The 23,486-nt window shown below is 38.0% G+C and overlaps 1 protein-coding gene across 2 annotated transcripts in view; it reads right to left on the bottom strand.

Annotated features, from left to right (window-relative positions):
• LOC122665308 overlaps nucleotides 1-20,345 on the bottom strand; it is a 49,594-nt gene extending 29,249 nt beyond the window's left edge. Inside the window, exons 1-8 of one of the 2 annotated variants that reach the window (XM_043861427.1) lie at nucleotides 20,104-20,345; nucleotides 18,737-19,397; nucleotides 18,506-18,630; nucleotides 18,313-18,407; nucleotides 17,964-18,197; nucleotides 12,992-13,079; nucleotides 8,894-8,945; nucleotides 1,837-1,902 (exon numbers count right to left, since the gene is read on the bottom strand). In XM_043861427.1, coding sequence (XP_043717362.1) covers nucleotides 1,837-1,902; nucleotides 8,894-8,945; nucleotides 12,992-13,079; nucleotides 17,964-18,197; nucleotides 18,313-18,407; nucleotides 18,506-18,630; nucleotides 18,737-19,323 — 1,247 coding nt within the window. In that variant the 5' untranslated portion in view covers nucleotides 19,324-19,397; nucleotides 20,104-20,345. The remainder of the gene's footprint in view (nucleotides 1-1,836; nucleotides 1,903-8,893; nucleotides 8,946-12,991; nucleotides 13,080-17,963; nucleotides 18,198-18,312; nucleotides 18,408-18,505; nucleotides 18,631-18,736; nucleotides 19,398-20,103) is intronic. The other variant, XM_043861432.1, reaches the window with a different exon arrangement.
• Between the last annotated feature and the right edge of the window lie 3,141 nt (nucleotides 20,346-23,486).

Genomic DNA, 23,486 nt, shown 5'->3' with positions numbered 1-23,486 from the left:
GCAAACTAATAAATTGCAACTGCTATGGATTCAAAACTCGGTAACATCTAAAATGAAGTTACATAGGACTAACACATCTACTGTGACTGATAGAACATCATAAACTGGAAAATTAAGTAGTTATGTAACAAGGCCACTGCCAGGTGTGTTGGTGACTTGGTGTTCACTAATTATATAAGATATCTTAACACAAAGACATCAGGAGATTCAAAAGGTGAATAAGTCCTCATGGTTTAATTCATATAAAATACGTTTGCAAATAATCTATAGTCCATATAAGAATGGAAGATAAACCGGAAGTGTTTTTAGTAAGCTAGAGTGCATGCAAAATACAACTGGTGTAAAAAAACAAGTGATATACATATGTGGATATGAAACTGCTGCGATTATTTTAGAGAAGAGAACATTACTTGTTTGTTGTTACACGTTAGCAAAGACTACAATTTCACAGAATAATTAATATGCTTTTACCGAAAGTGAAAATTCCTCCAAAGGACACAACCACCACCACCACCACCAAATCCAATAAGGAAAAACTAATCAAACCCAAACCATATGACCACTGATTTTCTCTTTGACAAGTCTGACCAGCAGAAAACAAGGGTAACTTATTCCTTCACTGACAAAATCCACAGAACACTGACATCTTTCTGATCCAATGTTGTCACATCAAGAAAATTTAACCTTAAATTGATGAAGTGCTAAAAGTATGCTACAAGAGCACATGCTTTTAAAAATATGTCAGCATAACAATTAATAAGACCTCTCTGCATAACCTTCAAGCCCCTCCAACTAGAGATTCAAGCGTAAGCCGTCCTTACATTCCCCTTTAACCAGCAGATCGGTCCAACATTCCTCCTAGTGAAGGGTATTGACCACTTATTTGCAACATTTAAATGTTATCTATAATAAATTCTACCAATTATCGACAGTTTTTTTTTTTCAGAAATAAAGATCACTTATGTGATTATGTCATTCTAGTAACCTAGTTTAGCATCAAAAGATGCCCTAAATTCTTTTGAAGCAATATAGTGAGATATTTTGGATCACTTACCAACCATGAATACAATTCAGAGCCAACAATGAAAAATTGGTCTTAAAAATTAAAATGGCAAGCATTTTACTTCATTAAGAATGACAAAGCTTAATTATGTTTGTAGATTGTCGCATTTGAGATGATTATGTACATAGAAAATACATTGAAATGTAGGGGCAACAGAAAGGGTATTCTATAATCTTTACTACTTACTAGGGCTCCCTAAAATATATCCAACCTTATTTCCTCTCTCAAGAAGCCCAATTTTTACATGAAGAGCTAACCATAATAAAGTTCACAATTTCTTAATGTTCTGAAGAAGAAAGTGTATGGACCATGATATATACTTGTACATAGTAAAAGGTGGTGATTGGTCAAGCAACACTACGTTCATAAGGTGCATAACCCTAAAGCTCTACCTTAAGGAAGATGAGATTAGTCCTTTTCACCTGGTTCAAACAGAATTTAAACCCCCCTCCCGACAGAAAAGTATTTATATAATAAGCATCTATAATTTCTTATACACATCAAGATGAGTATGTACACACTGCTAAGGGCATAACTGGCAATTCATCCAAGGATCTTGGAGAATGGATGAACATACAACCTCTTCAACTATCCCCAAGTATCATAGGTTCACTAGCACTGACTATTGACAAAACAAAAAAATCATTCCAGATTGTTGCAGACAAAATGAAAACATATATAACAAATACACTGTAAAGTGTCAAGAGCAAAATGTGATTCAACACTCAACCTAACAATTGTCTTCTATATATCACGAAGACTTACCAACCCACCTGCCACGAATAATGGTATAAGCATTTGTTGGACCATCAGAAGTTGATATTTTCCCCAATACGATCCTGTGATGCAATATATATGTTAATGGTTAGGTTTGGACGAAGTCATAGGTCATCGGTGACGAGATAATGATTAAGAAGGATCCGAATAAATACACCTATGAAATGACCCTCTATGGAAGCCAACCAACTAATGGGAGTATGGGACAACTACCTCCTCTTAACAAATTGGCTAAAAATCTTGGAAAACCCATGTGACATCAACAATATATTTTTAAAACCAGTCCTATTTTTTATTTTTTTTTAAAAACATAAATCCAGATTGCACATAGAGCAACATCACAATAAATCTATTTCACCATGTGTTCTATTTCAAGATGTCTGCATAATCAAATCAAATCAAAGCACTGACTCCTATATGCATCGGGCTCCTCTCCAGCAACTCCCATCTCCCAGGGAGTGCCCAGTGAGCATCCAACGCACACATCCCGGCGTGCGCCCAATCAGCCCAGCCATTGGATGCCTCATTGGGCACTCCCTGGGCAACGGACTCCCTGGAGAAGGGCTCGATCCCTACATAGGGACAAAATAGAATGACTAGAAAAGTCTGACTGACTCTACTAAACATCTACAACAGGTAACAAAACAGCATATGAGTAACAGGTTACTTATGTAATAGTTGTCACGGCATCTAGGCAACCCAATGTGTTGGAGGGGGTCCAGACGCAAGGAACCCGCCTAGGTGACGCCTTGACAAATATGCATGTAATGGAAGTATGGAACCAAAGAGTGCTCACAACTTTGTCTTCCTATGTGTTCATTGTGGTAATCCAAATCAGGGGAGTGATGTTTTGGTAGCCAAAAATTCCTTTACACGTTTTTCTTTACAACTTGGAATGGCAAGTTGCAAAGGTATGGGTAACCATTGGTAGAGAACATACGTGAAGAGGAATTCTTACTCTAGATTGTTCTGCAGGTGTAACATCCTCAAATTGGAACCAGAGGGCATTAAGGAGTCTTCCTCCCCCTCTGGAAATGCGTCATGGACCAGCTGCCAGTTGCAATTTGTAGGCATGGAACATTACAACCCTTGTGGTGTTGGACTGGAGTATCAGACACCAACTAGTTGTGAGGATATCAGAAACTGGTCTCTTTCTCAGTATTTTTTTGTTCGAAACAGACTCTAAACATCTACCATTTTGGAAAGTAGGACCAATGAAATAGAGGCCCCCAGTCTGTATCTCTACTCTCCTTTTTTCACTCTGATAAGAGAGATGGATGTCATACAGTTCAAATGGATGCAAGTCCCCAACATCATGTTGCAGGCTTGGTCCGATGCAGTTTCCAAAGCCATTGAGTACATTTGAGTGAGGCACTTCCATCGGAAAGAGGATATCAGAAACTGGTCTCTTTCTCATATTTTTTGGTTCAAAGCAGACTCTAAATATCTACCATTTTGGAAAGTAGGACCAATGAAATAGAGATTAGAGCCCCAGTCTGGATTTCTGCTCTCCTTTTTTCACTCTGATAAGAGAGATGGATGCATACAGCTCATATGGATTCAACTCCCCGACATCATGTTGCAAGCTTGGTCCTATGCACTTTCTGAAGCCATTGAGTATATTTGAGAGAAGCACTTACATCAGACAGAGGATCAGAATTCATACTGAGAGATGCTTGACTGTGTCAGAATTTTGGTCTGGTATAAAGAGGCCCTATCGAGCTTCATCTTCAGATGTAGGAGATGAAATCCACAAGAGCTCGTCTGAAATTGAGCAAAAAATGAGGTGCCCAGCTATATGTGAGGAAAGAGGAATTTCAAACCCGTGTCCTCTTATCTAATATTGGATAAATAACTATTTCAATTCTGAGTATGACATGTTCTCTATTTCTCCTGTTTCAGGGGCCAACATGAGAACCCTTACAGCTTGGTGAGAGGTCCATCTCTTCTACAATCTTCTCCAACCTGTAAATCTTGGGCATAGGCTCAAGCTCATGGTGTGCAGTCCATCTCTCCATCAAATCCAGCCTTGAACCTGAATCAAATGGGTCTTGCAGTGTTAGTTCGGGTGTGAACAAACCAGATTTAGGACCTGGCTGGTTTGGCTGAGAAAGTCTTTGGATTATCATTCCCAAGTCCTGGACTAAATCCTGCCACTACCACCCCCATCCCAATTTCCCTTTCCGCAAAGAGAGGGAAACTTAGTTGTCAAAGCGTCACCTAGGCGTCCAGGCTCTTTCTTGGTTCCAAGGCGACAGCATGCCTTGCTGAAACTTCACGAATTTATGTTGATTTATGTTTATTGTTTTGTTCCTTATAACCAAGGCGACAGCACGCCTTGCTGACACTTCATGAATTTATGTTGATTTATGTTTATTGTTTTTTTCCTCAAAAGAATATGCTTATATTATATCCTACGCTTTGTTTGTAATAAGTTGGTTTGTATATTAGAACATTACTAGCATAATTAAACATATTGCATTATGGCTTATATGTTGCATACAAAAATAATTATATAAAACTATCATTGCTATATTACATAGTCATCTCCTGCACGCCTAGTCGCCATGACAACTATGGAGGGGGGAAAAGTCCAATTAAGAAACCCAGTCCATGGGTTACTAGAGGAAACTGGCTTCACCGTCTGGCCTCATGTTAGGGTGAAGGGTGTCGGACGGGACTATTCTCATGTTTTTGGTTAATTGAGGGGGATCTCTAGCATCGTTGAGCTCTTTTTCTCATTTGGGGAAGGGTTTTCCTTTTTGCCCCACTGCGCCATTGTGCAGCAACATACTAGTCAATCCATGGTGAATGGTGATGTGGAACCCAGGTCACAAGACCCTATTGGGTTCGCTTATGGCCCACTCAATTCACAAATACCCAATTTACAAGGAATGGCAGATTTGTAACAACGTAGATTATTCAAGGAGCAATTTGGTAGTTAAATAGAATAAAGGACACACAGAGGTTTATATTTATAGATCAGGGGCAGACAAGGGACAAGCTCAAAACAAGAAAGAAGGGGTACTTGTGGAGAAACAGAATTTTGGGTGTAATACCAAAAGAAGAAGAAGCATCTTCTTCAACCTCTCGACCAAGAGAGTTACGATAGAAACAGAAAAGGGGAAATCGATTACAGCCCTTGAAATCAAATTCCACGAATCTGGCACTACAGATTTAGGATGACCCACACCCTCTGAGTTGGTCTAAGCCATGAGAATTCCCAACCAGCAAGTATTAATAAAAGTATTAGATTTCTGAAGTTGGAGATGGCGATAGTTGCAGGTCAAAATTGGGTTCAGAGTTCAGACGACACCAACCTATGAACTCTAGCAAGCATTCAAGGAGTTCAACAACTATACCCTTGAATGAAACCTGCAGAAACCAGATCTGGCAGACATGCACAAAGCTGGCTTGACTGCAGGTTTAGTTCAAGTGATTAGGTACGGTGCGGGATCACTCTAGGGTTTTAATCGACCCTCAAGTACGGTATTAACCTCCAATTCTCAGGCTTGATGGATAGGAAGATGAAAGGTTCGATCAACTCTACCTCATCTGAAGCAGCGCAGGTAACAGAGGTAACAGTAACAAGCAAGAAGAAAGGAGGGAGAAGAGGGAGCTATCGCAAGGAAGGGAAGAGAAGAACAGATGAGAAAGAGGGGGGGAAAGCTCACACAACACAGCCACGCAGGCTCTCACAACCTCAATTCATTATTCCACTCATCTAATATGCCCAATGAAATGGGTTACAAGCATATTTATAAAACAAAATTGCAGTTTCCTAATTGTAGTCTAATGCTGAAATAGAAATAAAATCTAACTCCAACTCCTAATTATCTAACCCAATCTAAATCTATAATGGAATCAAACTCTATAACTAAAAATGGAATGGAACTCTAGCCTAAGTAAAAGATTACAAGATAAATCCAAATAAGTAAATAAATAAAACTAATATGCTACTAGACCAAAGACCCAAAATTGGACCCGGTTCTCAATCTGGATTCTCGAACGGATTCAGCCCGGTCCAACTAACTGCTCCCGCGCAGGTGGTAAACCCGATTCCTACCAGCAACAAGCTGCGACTCAAGGTGGCTTTCAAGGTGGGAGCAGGTCAACCAAGAAGAAGGTGTTGCTTATTTTCATTAGAATTTCATCAAGACTATGGCATGTGGCCAAATTGTCCATGTTAAAGAGTTGTAGGCTTCCAGCGCTCATGAGGACATGGAATTGAATGAAATGTTGTACCTGAGGAACTTTCCTCTAGCATCTAGTATTTGCAATTGGGAAGAGAGGAAATCCTCACATCCAATCAATGATATATATAGAAAAAGATCTCTTTTTGTTCCTGATAAGAAAGATACTAGTCTTTTATAGCTCCAAAGTCAGGGAAGAAGGTAGGTCCCATTGTATTAGGTAGCAAAGAATATTAGGCCAATTTCCTTAGATGAACCTAGATGCATGACTTTTCGAGATATCAGGCAAAGCCTACTTCTCTTGCTAGAAGAAGGGTGAGTCACAACTCACATATGAAAAGGCTGAACATGCAGGGAGAGAAAACTGTTCTTTAGAGGGGGGGGGGGCAAGTTGTAATTTAGAACAAGGGTGATCTAACTGTTAGTGAGTAGTTGAAAACAATTTTTAGTGACTCTCTTTCTTTAATCGATTCCTGATTTCAAACCCTATTTTCTCTCCTAAACCAATGACTGCTGTTTCTCCATCCTCCATTCCACCTCATCAATATCAATTATCTATAGTGCTTTATTTCTAATTTTCTTGCCTATGAATTAATTATTGAGATCTGCTTGTTATTCCTTTAAAATCTGACCATTAGATCTGAGATCATATTTTATCCAAATCTAGCAATTAGATCAAGATCTCTTCCTCCAATCTCAGAAGTGAGCTCTTCACCTGTGAATTGATCTAATCAAATCTTCATCAAACTAGCAGACTTCAATAAACTGCTACTATCATATCAAGAGGTTGATCATTGCATGAACGTCAAGAGACAAGAAGAAGCAATTCCTTCACACAATGTCACCATGAACCACAACATAAAGTCACAGGTATAATTGACCCATAAAAAATGGAGGTCCAACACAGAAAGAAGTAATTCCTTCTCATTTCTGGCTCCTATTAAAGGAAACTCCAGGACATGATACCAAACATGATATCCCATGCAATCAAATGAATCTTCAAACAGATAAGGCATAAGAGAAGGCCAGTAGCCACTCAAACAGCACAGTATCTAGTAGACAATTCCCCAAAGGAACCTGAAGCATCATGGCACAAACAACTGAGAAAAAGAACAGTAAATAGGGTGATGTTTGATGTTACCAGGCCCATGGAAAAGCACATCCATAAGCTTCTAGACTTTCCAAGGTATAAGAGGTTGGAGACAGTCCAACGGTCAACTTTTGGGAAGATGTTTGGTGAGGAAACTTATCCCTAAAAATGAGTCAACCTACAGTTTACTTGATTGTTGGAGGATAGGCTGATAGCTCTTTATGTAGCACTGACACGGAAGCAAGATGAAACAAGATATAGATCACAGAAGAAATCTAACAAGTTTAGAGCAACTAGAGGCCATCTGTTAATCGAAAAAGGCCCCTATGGCTCCTGCTTTGACACGAATATTCACTCTTTTCATTACAAATTAAACCCCTGCAACCAAGAGGAAATAGACCAGCCTCCCAAACCTTTCCCTTTACATATAATTTGGAAAGTTTCGGCATAATGAGGAGTTTAAAGCTTGTAGTGCTAGAGGAACAATATGATTTTTAGGGATTCTTTTAACAATCAACGACAAAATAATGACAGTACGGGTATAAGTGCAGCTCAAGGGGCATCAACCTTTGACATCCTTGGGGGCATCCCTATTTTCATAGGAAATCAAAAAAGGAGTAGGAGGATTATCATACTCGCAACGAATCACTTCCACAATTATTACTGAATGAATTCCATTTCCTTCCTGGAGTGTTAAATCTTAACTTTGATGGCAGTTCATTGGCGAACACAGAGAGGTTGAGAACTACAAGATCATGGTAATATCCAAGTTGCCTATTCAAGTCCATGGGGGAAGAGAAGTGTTCAATATAGACAGAACGGAGAGTACCACATTGAGATATAGCATTGACTACAAGAATGCAGATCATATCAGTTGCAAGTTGGTGACTCAACCATATCATGGGTTGGATGAATTAGGACTTCATCATAAGAAGAGCTTAGTTCCTAGCAGCCATTACTGAAATCTTCCAGATACAGCCCCAAGATTGAGCAACACACATGAGCGTGAATTAGATGGATCAATTCACGTAGAGCCTCATTTCTCATTGCAGCAAAGGAGCCAATGTAATAGATGTGTAGATGCAGTGCTTTCATGTTTGTTGATTTAGTGTTTGTTCATATATGTTTGTACCTGGTCATGCTGATTTCATTTGAGGAATTGTGATTGTTCATCATCAAATGAGAAGGAAAAGAGGACAACAATTGGGCACTTCAACCAGTGACCATAATAATCTCTTTCCCAAGCAGCATGACCCCTAGTGTTCCGGTCAAGGCAGCAGAATAATTCCCACACACAAGTATTTAGAGAAAGTTAGAGAGGAGGTATGTGAAGAATGACATGCATAGTCAGGGTCTTGTGCCAAGTATGACCATAGATAGATCCTATTGTAAGGCAAAAACCAAGTTGTCGACACCATGTAGCTGAGATTCTCCTGATTTCCTGGGCTATCCTCTTTCTTCTTTCATCATTCATTTTTCATTTTTTATTTTCCATTTCTCACTTTTCTTATCTCATTTCTTCATTTTTATTCTTCATTCCTCTTACTTTCCTTTCCCTTTGTGTGGATCTCTGTTTTACTTAATTTGTTCTGAATGGATCCATGTAGCCAACCCCATTTAGTTGGGATAAGGCTGAGTTTGTTGTTGTTGAGAGAGAAGGTATGTGTAGAAGCAAAAGAAAAAACGTCTCAAGGCTGCAGCACTTAAAACTGAAAGACAAGACATCCATAACAAATATATATTGTATGATGGAAAAGAATTGATGAGAACCTGTTATCAGCTTCCACACATACAGCAGGCCCGACATATTTCACCCGATCCCCTAGAACAAGACAAAAGTAGTCATACATAGATATTATGACTCTAAAAGTCAAGACCAAAAAGTTCCTACCAGATCCAAAAAAAAATCTGGTTCAAACAAAAGAAAAGTGATAAAAATAAAAAAAAATTCCTCTCACAACTTCAAGGATAATATATATACATTACCATTTTAGGACCATACCACCTTCAAAACAATGTGGATCACTTACATGGACCATCAAGTGATTAATTCTCAATGTATCCTTTGCACTTCATTGTAACCCTTTCTTTACCAGTGGCATGCTTGCATTTTCAAAACATTACATTTTCTGATTCCTCATTAGCAAAGGATGTCTGAAAAAAGCTCGATTTATTTTCTCTTCAAGTAATCATCTTATCATACTCAATGTAATGGTAACAGAGTTGAATGGTGAAACAGGCTAAGTGTAGTCCAGCCCATTTAGTTAGGAAAAGGCTTAATTGAGTTGCATTGAGTCGTATTCTATTAAATTATTGGCAATCTTTACTTGTTCTAAACAAACTACTATTTGAAATCACATTGAATTGGCCCAGTCAAACTTAAAAGAAACTGGATGCTAGCAAAAGTAGATCGTGTTTCTCCTCAAACTCATCAAGTTTTCACAGAAACTCTGTTGACCGGGTAGTCATAAGAAACTATCTATTATTTATAGTCTCCTTCTCCCCTTTGAAAAAGCAGGTGAGACACTACAAAATGCAAGAAGAACAATCAATTCTAGAAACCTGCCAGGAATGTTGATCGCCAAAATAAGATATAGGCTCTCATGGGCTCAATTTAGGGTCCATATTAGGGTATATACAAATTCAGGCATAGTTGTCAAGGCGGCAAGGCAAACCAAGGTGGTGGAGGGGGCCTAAGCGCTTAGGCGACCAAGGCGCCTAAGTGTTATTTTTTATTTCCCCTCTTTTCTAACATTATTTAGTATGCTATAATTTATACCTTATATCATCAAAAATCAACATTAAGCCACATCAGTCATCAAAAAATCAACATTAAGCCACATCAAGTCATCAAAAATCTATATTAAGCTATATCAAGTCATCAAAAATCAACATTAAGCCACATCAAGTCATCAAAAATCAATATTAAGCCACATCAAGTTATAAAAAATCAACAATAGAACTACAAGACAGCAGAACTGAATAAGCAAGCTATTGGAAATTTGAAACAATCAAAACATACATTTGGTTTATATTGTTCTTGGAATTGGTCATTATCCTGGTAATGGTATACCTAGCCTCACATTTGGTTTGATTGTTCTTAGAAAATATGATCTCACCTATAAGTAATTAAATTGCTCTCGATTTAGAGAAATGTTTTTGTTCTCTAAGAAGCTTGACTGGTCAAATGATCTTCTTTTACATGAGACTTTTTGTATTAGGTAGAGCACAAAACCAGCTTTTCAACAAATCCAAGATTGCTTAGATCCGATTTATATTGAAGGAATTATGTTACCATCAAACCTTATTTGGTGTGCGCGAGTGTTGTCAAAATCACTCTAAATGAAAATATTTTTTTAAATCTCAAAACAAATGAATATTTTACCACTCTTTTTGTTCTTTTAGCAATGTTTTATCATATTAAGATTTATAGGATTATTTGAGTTTAATTTTTTTTTTAAAAAAAACCCAACATTAGAAAGATTTATGGAATTATTAGATTTGAGAAAAATCCAATTTTTGTTCTTGAACTGGAGGGTTGACTTTTGTCCTTCTGGAATTTGATTTTTTAACTATCTTTATTGGATTCAAATAAGGGGAATTTGCTTATTTATGAATAACATCTTAAATAAATGAGAATCATTTATGTAAATGATATTTGGCATAAATAAGGGTCAAACCTGGATCGATACCACTAAGGTGACAGTCGCCTAGGCCCCCAAAAATCTGCCTTGACAACTATGAATTCAGGAAGCAAGGGCCCTTTTAGGGTTTCAAAAAGATTACATTTCTCCACAATCTGAAGAAACCCAATCTGAAGGCCATAGAAATCCAATCTGAAAGCAGAACTGATGGGCTCAATTTAGGTTCCATACAAGGGCCCATTCCTGGTAACTATATTCTGTTAGGAATTATTTTAATTATTGGGGGCAATCTTGTACATTTGGTCTTTCAAATTCAGTAGCTTTTTGCTGATCGTAGGTAAAAGTATGTCTATCACAAGTCAGTCTTAGTGCTAGAAGGTCTGTAAAGGGACTATTTTATTGGAAATAAGTCCGTAAAGGGACTATTTTATTGGAAGTAAGCCTTGGGTTGGGTTATGTATGTGTTGAGCCTTTGATCCCATGTTTTTCTTTGTAACGGGCCTAAAATAGGCATAGAAAGTAGGAAAGCGGGATTTACTTCATTACTTTAGTTAGAGTCCTGTTTTGAGTCAGTTTATGTTACCTTACTAGTTAAGGATTGGGTTAGGCCTTTACGTTTGAGTTCGGATCTGCTCCCCACTTGGGGACGAGGGGGGAAGATCTGAACCTTTAATGGGGCGTGGGTCCCACACCCCATGGAGGGATCAAATCTGTCCCACTGCTCCCCATGTGGGTAGCTGATCCCTATTCTTTACGTTTTAGTGTTTTGAGTCTATTTTTGAGTATTCTATATAAGTTTGTAAGGGGCTACACAGCCTTGTATACGAATTTGATTAATGAGATCGAGAAAGAAAAAAAACACATAGCTTTGTGCTTTGCTCCATGAGAGAGTATGGTGACAGGCCGATCTGAGAGAGACTACCCAATCTTGAGTATCTTCTTCCCATCTTCAATTTCTTAAAATTTCCTGCAAATCTGAGAACCGATCAAAGTGTTTACTGTTGCTGGACCTAAAGTTTGCGATCCTGTTGTGGACTGGTTATCACTTGTGACTGGTCCACAATCTACATTACATTTCAATCTAATTCTCTCCCCCACCCTTGCGACAACATGCTGCCTCCTAAATTCTCTCCTTTTTTCTATCTTCTCTTTCTCCCGTCAATCTCCCTTTTCCCCCCTCTAATTCTTCCATTTCATAACCTGTTCTCTGTGTCTTGCTACTGTTACAGGTACTGTTGGCAGATAACTCAGCAGTTTTTCACTGTTGCAGGTCAGTCACCTTTTCTATATTCTGTAATTAAGTACCTTGCTACAGATATGTCTTCTCTTTTATTCTTTCTAGTATTCTTGTTCAGGTAACTTGCTATTCTGCTTTCCCTTATTGCTACAAGTCTGATCTCTGATTCTGTCTTCTATTACATACTACTGAATCCCCGCAATTCATTGTTTGAGATCCTCGTTGATAGCATTGAGACCTATTTATTCTGTCCCAAGTCTCTTAATTAAACACACTTAGACCATACAAAGAAGAAAAGAAACCCAAAAATCAAGTCTGCTCGAACACACTGCAAGACAGCCCTCAACCAGACAGGACTACGTAGGAATATTGGCCCCAGATTTAAGACTACGCGAAAGTTTTTTTTTTTCAGGGGGGGTGGGGGGGGGGGATTGGGGTTGGTGATAGTTTTTTTTTTAGGATTTAAGACTTTTGCAGGGCTGGGGCAGCTTCTTTTGATTTTTGAATGTTGAGGTTGTCCAGTTTAGTCCCCTCCTTTTTCCCTCTTTCTTGTTTTTTTTCATTGGTGGTTTTACCTCTATTTTCAGAAGGAACGTTAGTTTTCCAGGTCACATTGCTGGGAAATAAGTCAATACCATAATCTCCACAAACAGCAGAAAAGTAAATAGACAACAACTAATATTGTTCCAGGACACAAACGGTGGACTCAGCAAGACTATTATCGGCCCCATTGTTTTATAGGCCACAAAAATTGTGGGATCAGGACAGGACTGAATGAGGAACTATCCCAACTAATTGTGATGTGGACCAATTAGGCTGCTAAGTAGAAAATATTAGGCCTGTCAAGGAATGCTTACTTTGACGACCAATCAAGGAAACACATGCAACATGATTTAAGCAACATAGCTTAACAATCATTTAACTTGAAGTAACTACAATAGAGAATGACATTTAAACATAGTAATTGCAAGGAGAGAGACAAGATACCTTTTTTCAATAACCGTTTTGATTGCTCTGGAGACTCAGCAGCATCCGACTTCTCTGATCCATCACTTTCTGCTTCTCCAATATCTCCCTACAAAACATATGAACCCAGGATAACATTGTCAATCAAATTTCACTAGTTATTTAAATTACTAAAATGATGGGTAATTCAGGGTATTTTGGAGAGAACAAACTTAAGAGTTCAATACATCAAAACACTAAAGACAATTTTCGCTTCTTTTGTTTCAAAAGGATTTGATGGTACAACAGTATACCCTACTTTCATATGTATCTCTCGCCCCATAGTGAAAAGAGATGCAATTGCTGAACATTCACTCTCTCTTGTTCTCTAGAGAGTATTCACTAAAAGGAATAAAAATTCCAACCTCTGACCTAGGCCATGTGATGTAGATCTTAGTCTCCTCGAATTGAAGAAGCCACCCTAAGCCTAGGGTTTTAGTAGGAGCCTTAGTTTAGTTATTTCTATACTTAGTTTTTATTTGGTGTTCTTAATTGAACCGGTTTAAATTGGTTGCATCCAATTGGTTCAGTTGGTCTAATTTAAGTGAAGTGATCCTATTGGCTAAGAGGATCTTATATCCTATTGGCTAGTAGGGAATCTTCTTTTATTTTAAGTAGTTTAAGTTGTTCTTAAATCATTAGGGGTAGATAAGTCTTTTTCTTTTAAGTTTTTAAGTTATTTTTAAATTGGTCCACCTCTCCACGATTTAAGTGAGAGATTTGATTTGTAATAGACTTAGGAATAAGGCCTTTGGCCTCTTTTTTAAATACAAACCGTGGGAGAGGCTCCCCCACCAAGTTATGTTTAAAAAAAATCATGTTTTGCTGCTGTCCACGACTGCTGCTGCTTCTCTTTTCTGAGAATTGCCTTGTGAGTAATATCAAGGTTCCCTTGTGAGTCATATCAAGGGTGAGGGCTGGTGGACTCCGGCGACTCCTTGCATCTTGTAGATCGGGAGGTCTTTTTTCTTCTACAAGCTGATTCTACTTGCTGTTTTCAGATCCCCTGCAAAACAAGTAAGTTATTTATTTTTCTTACAACTACCTTGCTGTTTCTCACCTTCTAACCTAGACCTACACTCTCCCAATTAATTCTTATAAACCCTAATTATTCTTAAACCAGTCCAGCCTTCATCCTTCATTAATTTTCATCCAAAATCTGACCACAACCCCCTCACAGCAGATCCTCCACTCGACTGCCATCTCTGCCCCCATTCCAACAGCTAAACCCTAATCCCCCTCTTCCCCATTAAGACCTAAAACCTCTAAAGTCTGCCTAGACCTAACCAACCATCCAAACCACACCAAACTTCAACCAAACCACCCTTTCCATACCAGTGACTCTCGGACAGAACCCCTTGACCTAATTCCCCTTAAAAACCCTATATCCAATCATCCCCTTCATTCCCAAAACCCGAAACCCTAAACCTAGATTTCTGAAATTTTAAAAACTTATTCAAACCTAACCTAACCTAGTTCATTAAGACCTTTAAAACCTGCATATTAAAACCCTATAAACCCCATTACCATTAGTTAACCCTAACCCTAATTTCTGCCCTATTTAGCCTAAGCTGTCCCAATCGGCCAGCCTTGTTAGGTAGCCCTATTCCCCTGGCTCCAAGTGGGATTACTCCTACCTAGGACTACATCACCATGTAAGTTACATTTAGTCAACACAAAATTCAAGATTGGTAGGTGCATCTCCATCATTGATGATCCAAGATCCAAAGCTTTACATATGTTTCCTATTTGACTCAATAATATTTTCATATGGGTCCTATTTGACTCAAGACTGTTTGCAAAAATAGGTCTTAAGAAGAATATAAGCTATTTATATTCTTAGGAGACTAATGGAAAGACTTAAGAGAATGTAAGAAGGATCTCAATATGGTCTTTATTAACTTAGAAAAAGCTTATAAGAGAGTCAATAAAAAGTTAATTTGGCAAGTGTTAAAAAGAAAAGTTTTCGAGTACATATGTGGACATGGTTAAATATATGTATAATGGTGTAGTGACTAGTGCAAGAACTTTTGGGTGGTAGAGTACTGAATTCCCAATTACTATTGAATTATATCAAGGATCAGCTCTAAGCCCATATTTGTTTGTGCTAATTATAGGTGAGCCGACTAAGGACATTAAAGATCAGGTCCACTGATGTATGCTTTTTGCTGATGACATTGTTTTGGTGGATGAAACGAAAGCAGGGATAAATGCGAAGTTGGAATTACGGAGACGAACCTTGGAATCAAAAGGTTTTAAGATCAATGAAACAAAAACAGTGTATGTGGTGTGTAAGTTAAGTAACAATAGGACTGAATATGGGGTGGTGAAAATTGATGATAGGAAGATGTGTGAAGTGAAAATTTTGGGTACCTAGGTTCAATCATAACTAACAAAGGAAAAATAGAGGATGATATTGCAACGAATTAGAATAGGGAGGATGAAGTGGAAGGAAGAGTCCAAAGTGTTATATGATCGAAGGATTCCTATAAAACACAAAGGAAAAATTTTATGATTCAATTATTCGACAAACAATAATGTATGGAGCTGAAAGTTGAACAGTAAAGAAACATCATATAAACAAACTTAGCGTAGCTAAAATAAAGATGTCGAGATGGATGAATGGCGAAACATAAAAAGATAAAATAAGTAATGAACAAACTAGAGGTGGCATAGACATGTTCAACGAAGGCCTTCGAATGATCCAATACAGAGGGGCAATTTGATTCAGATTGAAGGAGCTAAAAGAGCCAGGGTTAGGCCTAAAATGACTCTAGGAGAAGTGGTGAGGAAAGACATGACACGCATAAGGTTTGGTTTCGAATAGAGTTGATCATAGAAGAAAGATCTATGTATCCAACCCCATTTAGTTGCAGTAAGGCTTGAGTTGTAAGAAGAATTTAAGCTAGTAAGGAAAAATCCCTGAGAAAGGTCTGTGGAAGCTAGATTTCAATAGGTTTGGTTTTGGAAGCACCTAGTAGGCAGCGATCTAGACTCAAGCGTTAAAGAAAAGGGGAAGCAGCATCCTAAAAAGTTTACCTTTTTCTTCTAGCTCTCTCCGGAACAAATTATCCAGAAAATGGAGCAAAGAGAGCAACCACTTCCCTATACTTAAAATCTCTCACCGTACTAAAATTGGCAACAGATCATGGAGGAAGACTCACAAAATGCTTCGGTTGGAGCAGTTCATTACCTTGAAGGGACCTATGTTGGATATATGTGTCCCTGCAGGCAATGAGACTAAGTCTTGTGCTTTTTGGCCTAGGCATTTCTTTCTTCCTAACTAGCATCTCTCCAGCAAGAATGATTGGAGGCTTCAACAGATGAAGGACACGTGTAAAAATATATGTGTCCATTAAACCCGAAATAAGAATGTTAATTTGCATTATCATTTTATGTGTGATGTGTTGCCCTAAGGTCATACCTTCAAGTATCAACAACTAAGAATTGTATTGGGCATACTGTTCATAGATTGTCACGTTGTATATTTCTCGGAATGTGATTCAAGAACATAGACGTGAGCATTCATATTGTATGAGTGTTTGGCATGATCATTATGAGAATCTTGTATGGATCACCATCAATTGTTTATGCAACAAAGCTCTTTGACGGTTGTTTTTGTCCTCATACATGAGAGGTCCCTATCGGTGTAGGTAAATTTGTGTGTCTTGGTGTGCCAATAGTTGATGCCTACACTGGCTATATATCGGTAGGCCAGATTCATGATGTGTATCTGTGTGTGGATGAGATACTCAACAAGGAATCCACTTCCTGATAAGAGAGAATATCCTGAGAGATTTACAGACAATGATAGGACAAAATCCAAGCTTCGTGGCAGTTTTGTAAATTGTTTACAAACGCATTTAAATATTATTATTAAATAATTATATTTCAAAAATGTTTTATGTCCAATCAATGGTAGAATTCTTTGTATTGGCTATTTTGACGGACTATGGCTTTCGATGGTTGTATACCCATACTGGAAAATCTGTTATGCGATATTGTTAAAGTGGAGGGACTTAAATGTAACATTTTCTATCACTCAAGGGTTTACAAATTATTTCTAACTGTTGTTGCACTTGTTGATAATTAGTGCTATTTACTGAGTAAATAATACTAATTATTGTAGATGAGTTAGACTCACCTTGTGCAACCTTTGTGGGACACCCTAAAGGGTCACACCACCTAGCTGGCACACTCAGTATGGGAGACTATTAGATGGCAATCTATAAATACGTAGTTAGGGAGGAGAGAAAGAGAGAGGCGCGCTACATCACTATTAGCCAACAATTTTAGGGTTTTAGAATCCCAAAAAATCGTGGCAGTCTCTCTCCCTCTCTCTCCTCTCTTTAGGTTTGAGAGATAGGGTTTGTGAAACCCTAATTCAGGAAGAACATCTCCGCTGTGTTGATCTTTGTCGCTCGTGCATAGTAGCCAGTTCAAGTGCTGCAATCCTCAGAGAACCTGCAATTGTGGGTTTTGAGGTAACCCTAAACCCCACTGTATGTTTTTTATCAAACCTGTATTGCAAGTTCCACGGTGTGGATGCAAAATTTTTGTCCGGCATTCCCCACCACCAACAACCTGGAGACTCGAAGATATTGTTGATAACAATAGAGATCCCCCCCTCCTCTTCTTCTAATTGATAGGTAACAGCACAGATCTATGTTCACATTTCAAATTCTTTTCAAGGAAATGAGATTTTTGTTTCAGTTTGGTGTTTTATTTGGTCAACCTAACAGGTCCAAAATAAAATAGCCAACGTTTTGTCTAAAGATGCTGTCTCATGCAGTGCATTGCACAAGAATACAGCATCAATGCAGATGTCTTTTTTGCAGTAGGCCAATTAATCACATGATTTGCTGGCAAACTACTAGTTTCATGAAAATTGTACATCCATAAATATAAAGTAAATATTTTGCAAGAGAGCGCCGTTTCAACTGCCTATCATTACCTTTTCAACGCCTTCAAAACCATGTGGTAAAAACTTCCTAAGGACTTCAACAGGTGATTGCACATCAACCTCATCATCATCGCTATTATCTGATTTCACCTCACTGCTACTAGCCCATCCTTCTTCATTGCTTGCATCATGTTCATCCTCCTCTGACTCCGATGAACACTCTTCACCCAGTTCAGCATTATCATCATCTGACTCATTTTCTGAGCCACAGTCTTCACCAAAATCCTGCACCGAATTTACAATAGATACCAATTGTCATATATTCTTCATGACCAACAATAAGCAGAAGAAATGCATAAGAATTCCAAAAAAAAATCTTAAAAGCCATAACAAAGCTTACATAAGGTGCAAGAACACTGCAGTCAAGAACCAGCAGGGGGACTTGTAAATCCTGTGCAAGTGCCCTAACTAGTCTTTCTCGATAAAGCTCGGTTCCTGTAGGGAAAGTTCATGATTCAACTTTAAATCAGCCAGTGTTCTCAATATAAAATGGGGAAAATAACACTGAACAGAATGGTATTGTTAGGGGCAACCTGGGATACTCTGAAGCAATATTCTCCCACTTGAAGAGTCCAAGCGAGAACCATAAGACACAGCAAACTTCCTATGTTTCAAATGGGAAGCTGCACATTCCACTAACAGGTTTTTGGTGTGTTCACTGCCACAAAGAATGCAATTATATTGGATGGACAAAGCAACAAGGCTCAGATGTAAAACATAAAGGATAATTTGAAGAAGAAGTGAAGTGAAGTGCAAATACATACTGAATATAATATGGAAATGTATCCCACGAAACTGTAATTTTATCCCATGGAACCACCCTCCGCAAAAACTCATTTTTGAACTTTTCCCGTCTAGAAATAAATGGAGACTCCTTCTTTTTACTCTCAATGGACAATTTCTCATTGTTTAGCCACTCCTTCTGATCTTGCACCCCAAGCCGGGCATGCTCATCACTGTGCCTCCCATCTGTCTTGACCTTCTCCCGCCGGGTCTTCCCCTTTTCAAAGTTAGAATCTTTTACCGGTATATGTTTATCCTCACTTGCATTCCGTCCATCACCTTTAGAACTATAGAACCTCAATGCTATACACGTTAAACGAGTATCAAACGTCCCATGCCACCCAATATAATTACTTCGGCTAGATAAACCTGACAATGGGAGTGGATTTACAGGCAGTTTGGGGAGCATACTACTTAGGTAAGGGTGGTTTCGGGATCCAGGTAGAGCTGTCTGGTGACAATATCCGTAATGTGAGAACTGCCGCTGGTTTGGCTTATTCAAACAATTGGATGGTTGAAACATATAATTCCATTTATGATTCTTACACTTGAATCTCCTTGAGTACATTGTAACGTGTTATTCCCAACTCAAAACAAATCTAGGATACTGCTGCCTTTGATCCCATCAGTAAACTTGAATATCTGAAATTTTGGACAAAACCCAAATCAAACATTGGTTGCTAGCAGAAAACTGCATTTTTTCGGAACATTAGCATATCGTGTTGGAACAGAAGAAAAGTCAAGCTCATCATACCTTAAACACAATGAAAACTAATAATTTTCACGATTTATGCTGTCGAATTATCTTGAATGCATTACAAGGAAAGTGCTCGATTTGCAGATGAAAAATATAAACAAAGTCCATTCACACACTCGGTGGACGTCGACTACAATCCTCATCCCACCCCAACAGTTACCCAACAACACAACACACCCCCCCCCCCCAAACCAAAAAAAAACCATGACGGAATCCTCAGAAGCTCCAAATCAGCAATGTAGAACATGAAACCAAACATTTAAAAACAAAAAATAAAAATAAAAACTTTAATTCAAGGTAAGCAGCGAAAACAAGGTTCTCGAATTGAGAGTTTAATCAAATAACTTATTTTTAATTGAAGGGCTGGAAAAACACAGGGAGACTGAAAGGAGGGGGGGGGGGCAGTTTTTCTATTCAAATGAGAAGTATGTGCTTCGCCAATAAAACGGCAGAAGTTCAAAAGCTTCAGAGAGAGACACGTAAACGACGAAGAGAAACTGAAACCGAAAGCCAAACCAAACCTAATTGAACATAAATATCGAAGAGATTTCGGAAAGGATGAGATCGATATCAAGCTCAAAAGAAACATACCTTAAGAAGCTTTGGCGGTAATTGCTGCGGAGAGACCGTTTATCAGATTATTAAGCAAAAAAATTTCCCTTCTTTTCCTTTTCTTATCATGGATGGATTCGAGCTTTCGACTGGTTCCAAGGAATAAGTGGAGCTTTTATGGCGGGAGAGATTAGATAATCCCTCAACAATCTCTTTCTCCTCCTACTCCTTCTTAGGATTTTTCTCGTTTGGGAAGAACGGCTCCCTCTCCTTCAATCTACTCTGTGCGTACTACGCAGTGGCTCCCAGTTGCCTCTCTTCCTCTGTTCGATTTTAGGTTTTTTATTTTTTCCTTTTCTTTTCTTTTCTTGTGTGGGCCAAACTTGTGGTCCTTGGAGTCCTCGAGATTAGCGAATCTCTAGCCCTAAGTCGAGCGCGCCCCACTTAGCGCTCACGTGCAAATCTGAGACTGGCAAGGCATGGGTTTGGTTTGTCAGCATGCAGTCTGGACAGAGTTGAGAATTTCAGACCCGGGTTAGTCTGTGCCGGACAAGACCTGAGGCATCGGTTTGAGCATGGCTTGGCATTGCTTAGTTATGTATAATAGATGGGCAAGAGATCAATGTATGGTCGAGTAGTGCCTGTACCAGCATGGGGCCTAATAGATGTCTGTTCAAGAAAAATCAAGTGGTCCTGTGTCTGGCATAGGAATCACACGACTGGTTAGTGTTCTATTTTCCATAATAGTATAATCACATATAATTTAATGGGAATGTTTGAATAACACCTCTATATGTGTATATATAAAGGGAGAATGTTCTCTATGCCGCAGTGCAGGCTGCGCCCAGGCACATGGGCAACCTATGCAGGGGGGTAGGGTGTTCATTGCGCCCACCCCCATGTGCCTGGGTGCAGCCTGCGCTACGACACAAAGAACAGCACCCCATATATAAATTAGCACTTAGTTTTGATTGCCTTTTATCTTACTTTCAAAAGTTCTTTAAAATATGGATATAAAATAATTTTTAAAAATAATTTAAAAATCGTCTATCATTATGTCATTACTAAAATATGTCATTGTCATTAACATACATGTGACATGAAACCATTTCCCATAGAAAATAAAAATTGTTATACATTCTAAAAAAGGTCTTAAAAAAACTTTCAAGATTACAAATTATTGAACACCTTCAAGATTAAAATTCCCTTCCTCCAATAGTTGAAAGTGGCATGTCTCTCTTCCATGTGGCACAACCAAATTTTACAATTTGATCCGTAGATTCCAAGTCAAATCATCCTTGAATTAGTCGGATGTACCCTAATTTGACCTAACTTGATCGGATTCAATATGCATAGAACCAAAATTTAATTGGAATCACTTTCGATTGATTTTGATTCCGATCTCTTTTAAAACCACCAGCATAGTTAGTTAGACCATCAAAGAGAGACATCATTGACTTCTTTCATCATCCTTTAATAATTGGTAGTTTCCTAAATCTTCCAACAATCTCAAGTGTCATCTAAGAATATTCAAACATATTCAACCACTTTGATTCAATGACATAACCATTAAGTAGACCAATTCGACCTCTTCTCTCTATCTCTCTTTCAGTAATTTATAAATGAAAGAGGGTTATTTGAGCAAATGGAGGTAAGAAACGCAATAGAGAGGAATGGCGGCTTGTATACAAGAGGTTTTTTGTTTTTTGGTTTTTTTTTGGTAGAAGGCTTGTATACAAGAGTTCAGAAGATAAAATGTCAAGAGGAGAGAGAGAGAGAGAGAGAGAGAGAGAGAGAGAGAGAGAGAGATAGATAATGACTGTTGATGTATTCCATGCCACTTGCTCATAGAATTTTTTCTCTTAGTGAATATCGATTTTACCCTCAATTTGCTTATTAGATTTGTCCTTACACTTGTTTTAATGTTTTATAACTTAGAAATTACCTTCCTCTTTTTAATGAAAAAAAAACATATTTTATTACATATGGCTATAGCATATCCTTCCTCTTTTCCACTTGCGGATATAATATACTTCATAGCTTTCTATTTTTTATTGGAATTTTCTTATTGACATCCCTAAGGTATCAAATAATCTTTTTTTTTTTTTTTTTTTTTTTTTTTTTTGTGTCTTTGTAGAACTACACACAAATTTTTTCAATGAGGGCAAATATTGTTATTTCACATGTGTACAGTGTACTCAAAAATATTTGCATAACAATGACACATTTTGAAAATGACATAATGATAGATTAGTTTCATCTTATATCACTAACTTAAAGAACTTTTAAAAATAAGACAAAGGTAAGTGAAAGAAAAATGTCAAGTTTTAAACACACCTATAGAGTGTCATTCAGAAACTCCCTATAAGGAATGGTTCGAATAAACCATCGTCAAATCCAATCATATATCCTCGCATGTATTAGCATTTGTTTGTTTGTTTCTTGTTTTTTTTAGTACGAAAGAAAATAAAATTTTGGGAAAAAGTTCTTTGAGCCTAAGGCGTACACTGCACCTCCCCACATCCTATTTTTTGTTGTTGTTTTGTTTTTTCCATCAATAAATGAATAAATATTGTTTATGTGAGGGTGAAGAGTACATTGCTTACTTAGAGAACCCTCGCCCTGAAATATTTTTACCACAAATTATCTTCTTTTTTTTCTTTTGAAACCATATTTAATATGAATCCTTTTCTACTAGATTTTCAAAGCTTTATTTACAAATTTAACCAACTCTATGTAGGCTAAACTTGAAATTTGAACAAAGGTCCACAAAATTATCATATCCAACATTCTTTATGAAAATATTATTTGAGCAATGGAAGAGAGGGATGGGGGAAAATTATCTCCTGCAATTCTCTGCCCGGTCCATTTCCCCAAGTCTCTCTAATAGGGGGGGTGGATCCCACCCAGGCAGTGTGTTGGGACAAGGGGTAGAGTAGTCATTTTTGGCCCTCATATGAGAGGAATTGCAAAAAATGGACAGGCAAGGAATTGTAAGGGATAAAGATCCAAGGGATGGATATGGTAGCGATATACCGCAAGCTAGAACCCTACGTGTTTATCTCTCTTTCCCCCCCCCATTCAAAGGGAGGAAGAGAGAGATGGTGGTTGACCACTGACCCTCCAGCCACCGGGGTAGGAAAACTTTCCCCATTAAAGACTCTCCCTACAGTTTGGATGCAAGCACAGCGTTGAAGGGTAGAAAACGGTTATAATCTGCACTGACCTTACAGACAACGTATCTAGTTTAACCACCATTTATAATAATGATTTTTTTTTTAATTTATGAAAATTTATAATAATGATTTGATATTAAAACCTTGGATGCCCAAGATCCATTCAGAGGAGGTTTAATATTTACATGTTTACCTTAGACGAAAAATTAAAGCTTAAAAACTCCAGTATTACAGCGCTCTTAGTTC

The sequence above is a fragment of the Telopea speciosissima genome, chromosome 1 (assembly GCF_018873765.1).
Source record: "Telopea speciosissima isolate NSW1024214 ecotype Mountain lineage chromosome 1, Tspe_v1, whole genome shotgun sequence".
In the NCBI taxonomy this organism is placed as follows: Eukaryota; Viridiplantae; Streptophyta; class Magnoliopsida; order Proteales; family Proteaceae; genus Telopea; species Telopea speciosissima.
This window is presented reverse-complemented; position numbering and strand designations above follow the sequence as displayed.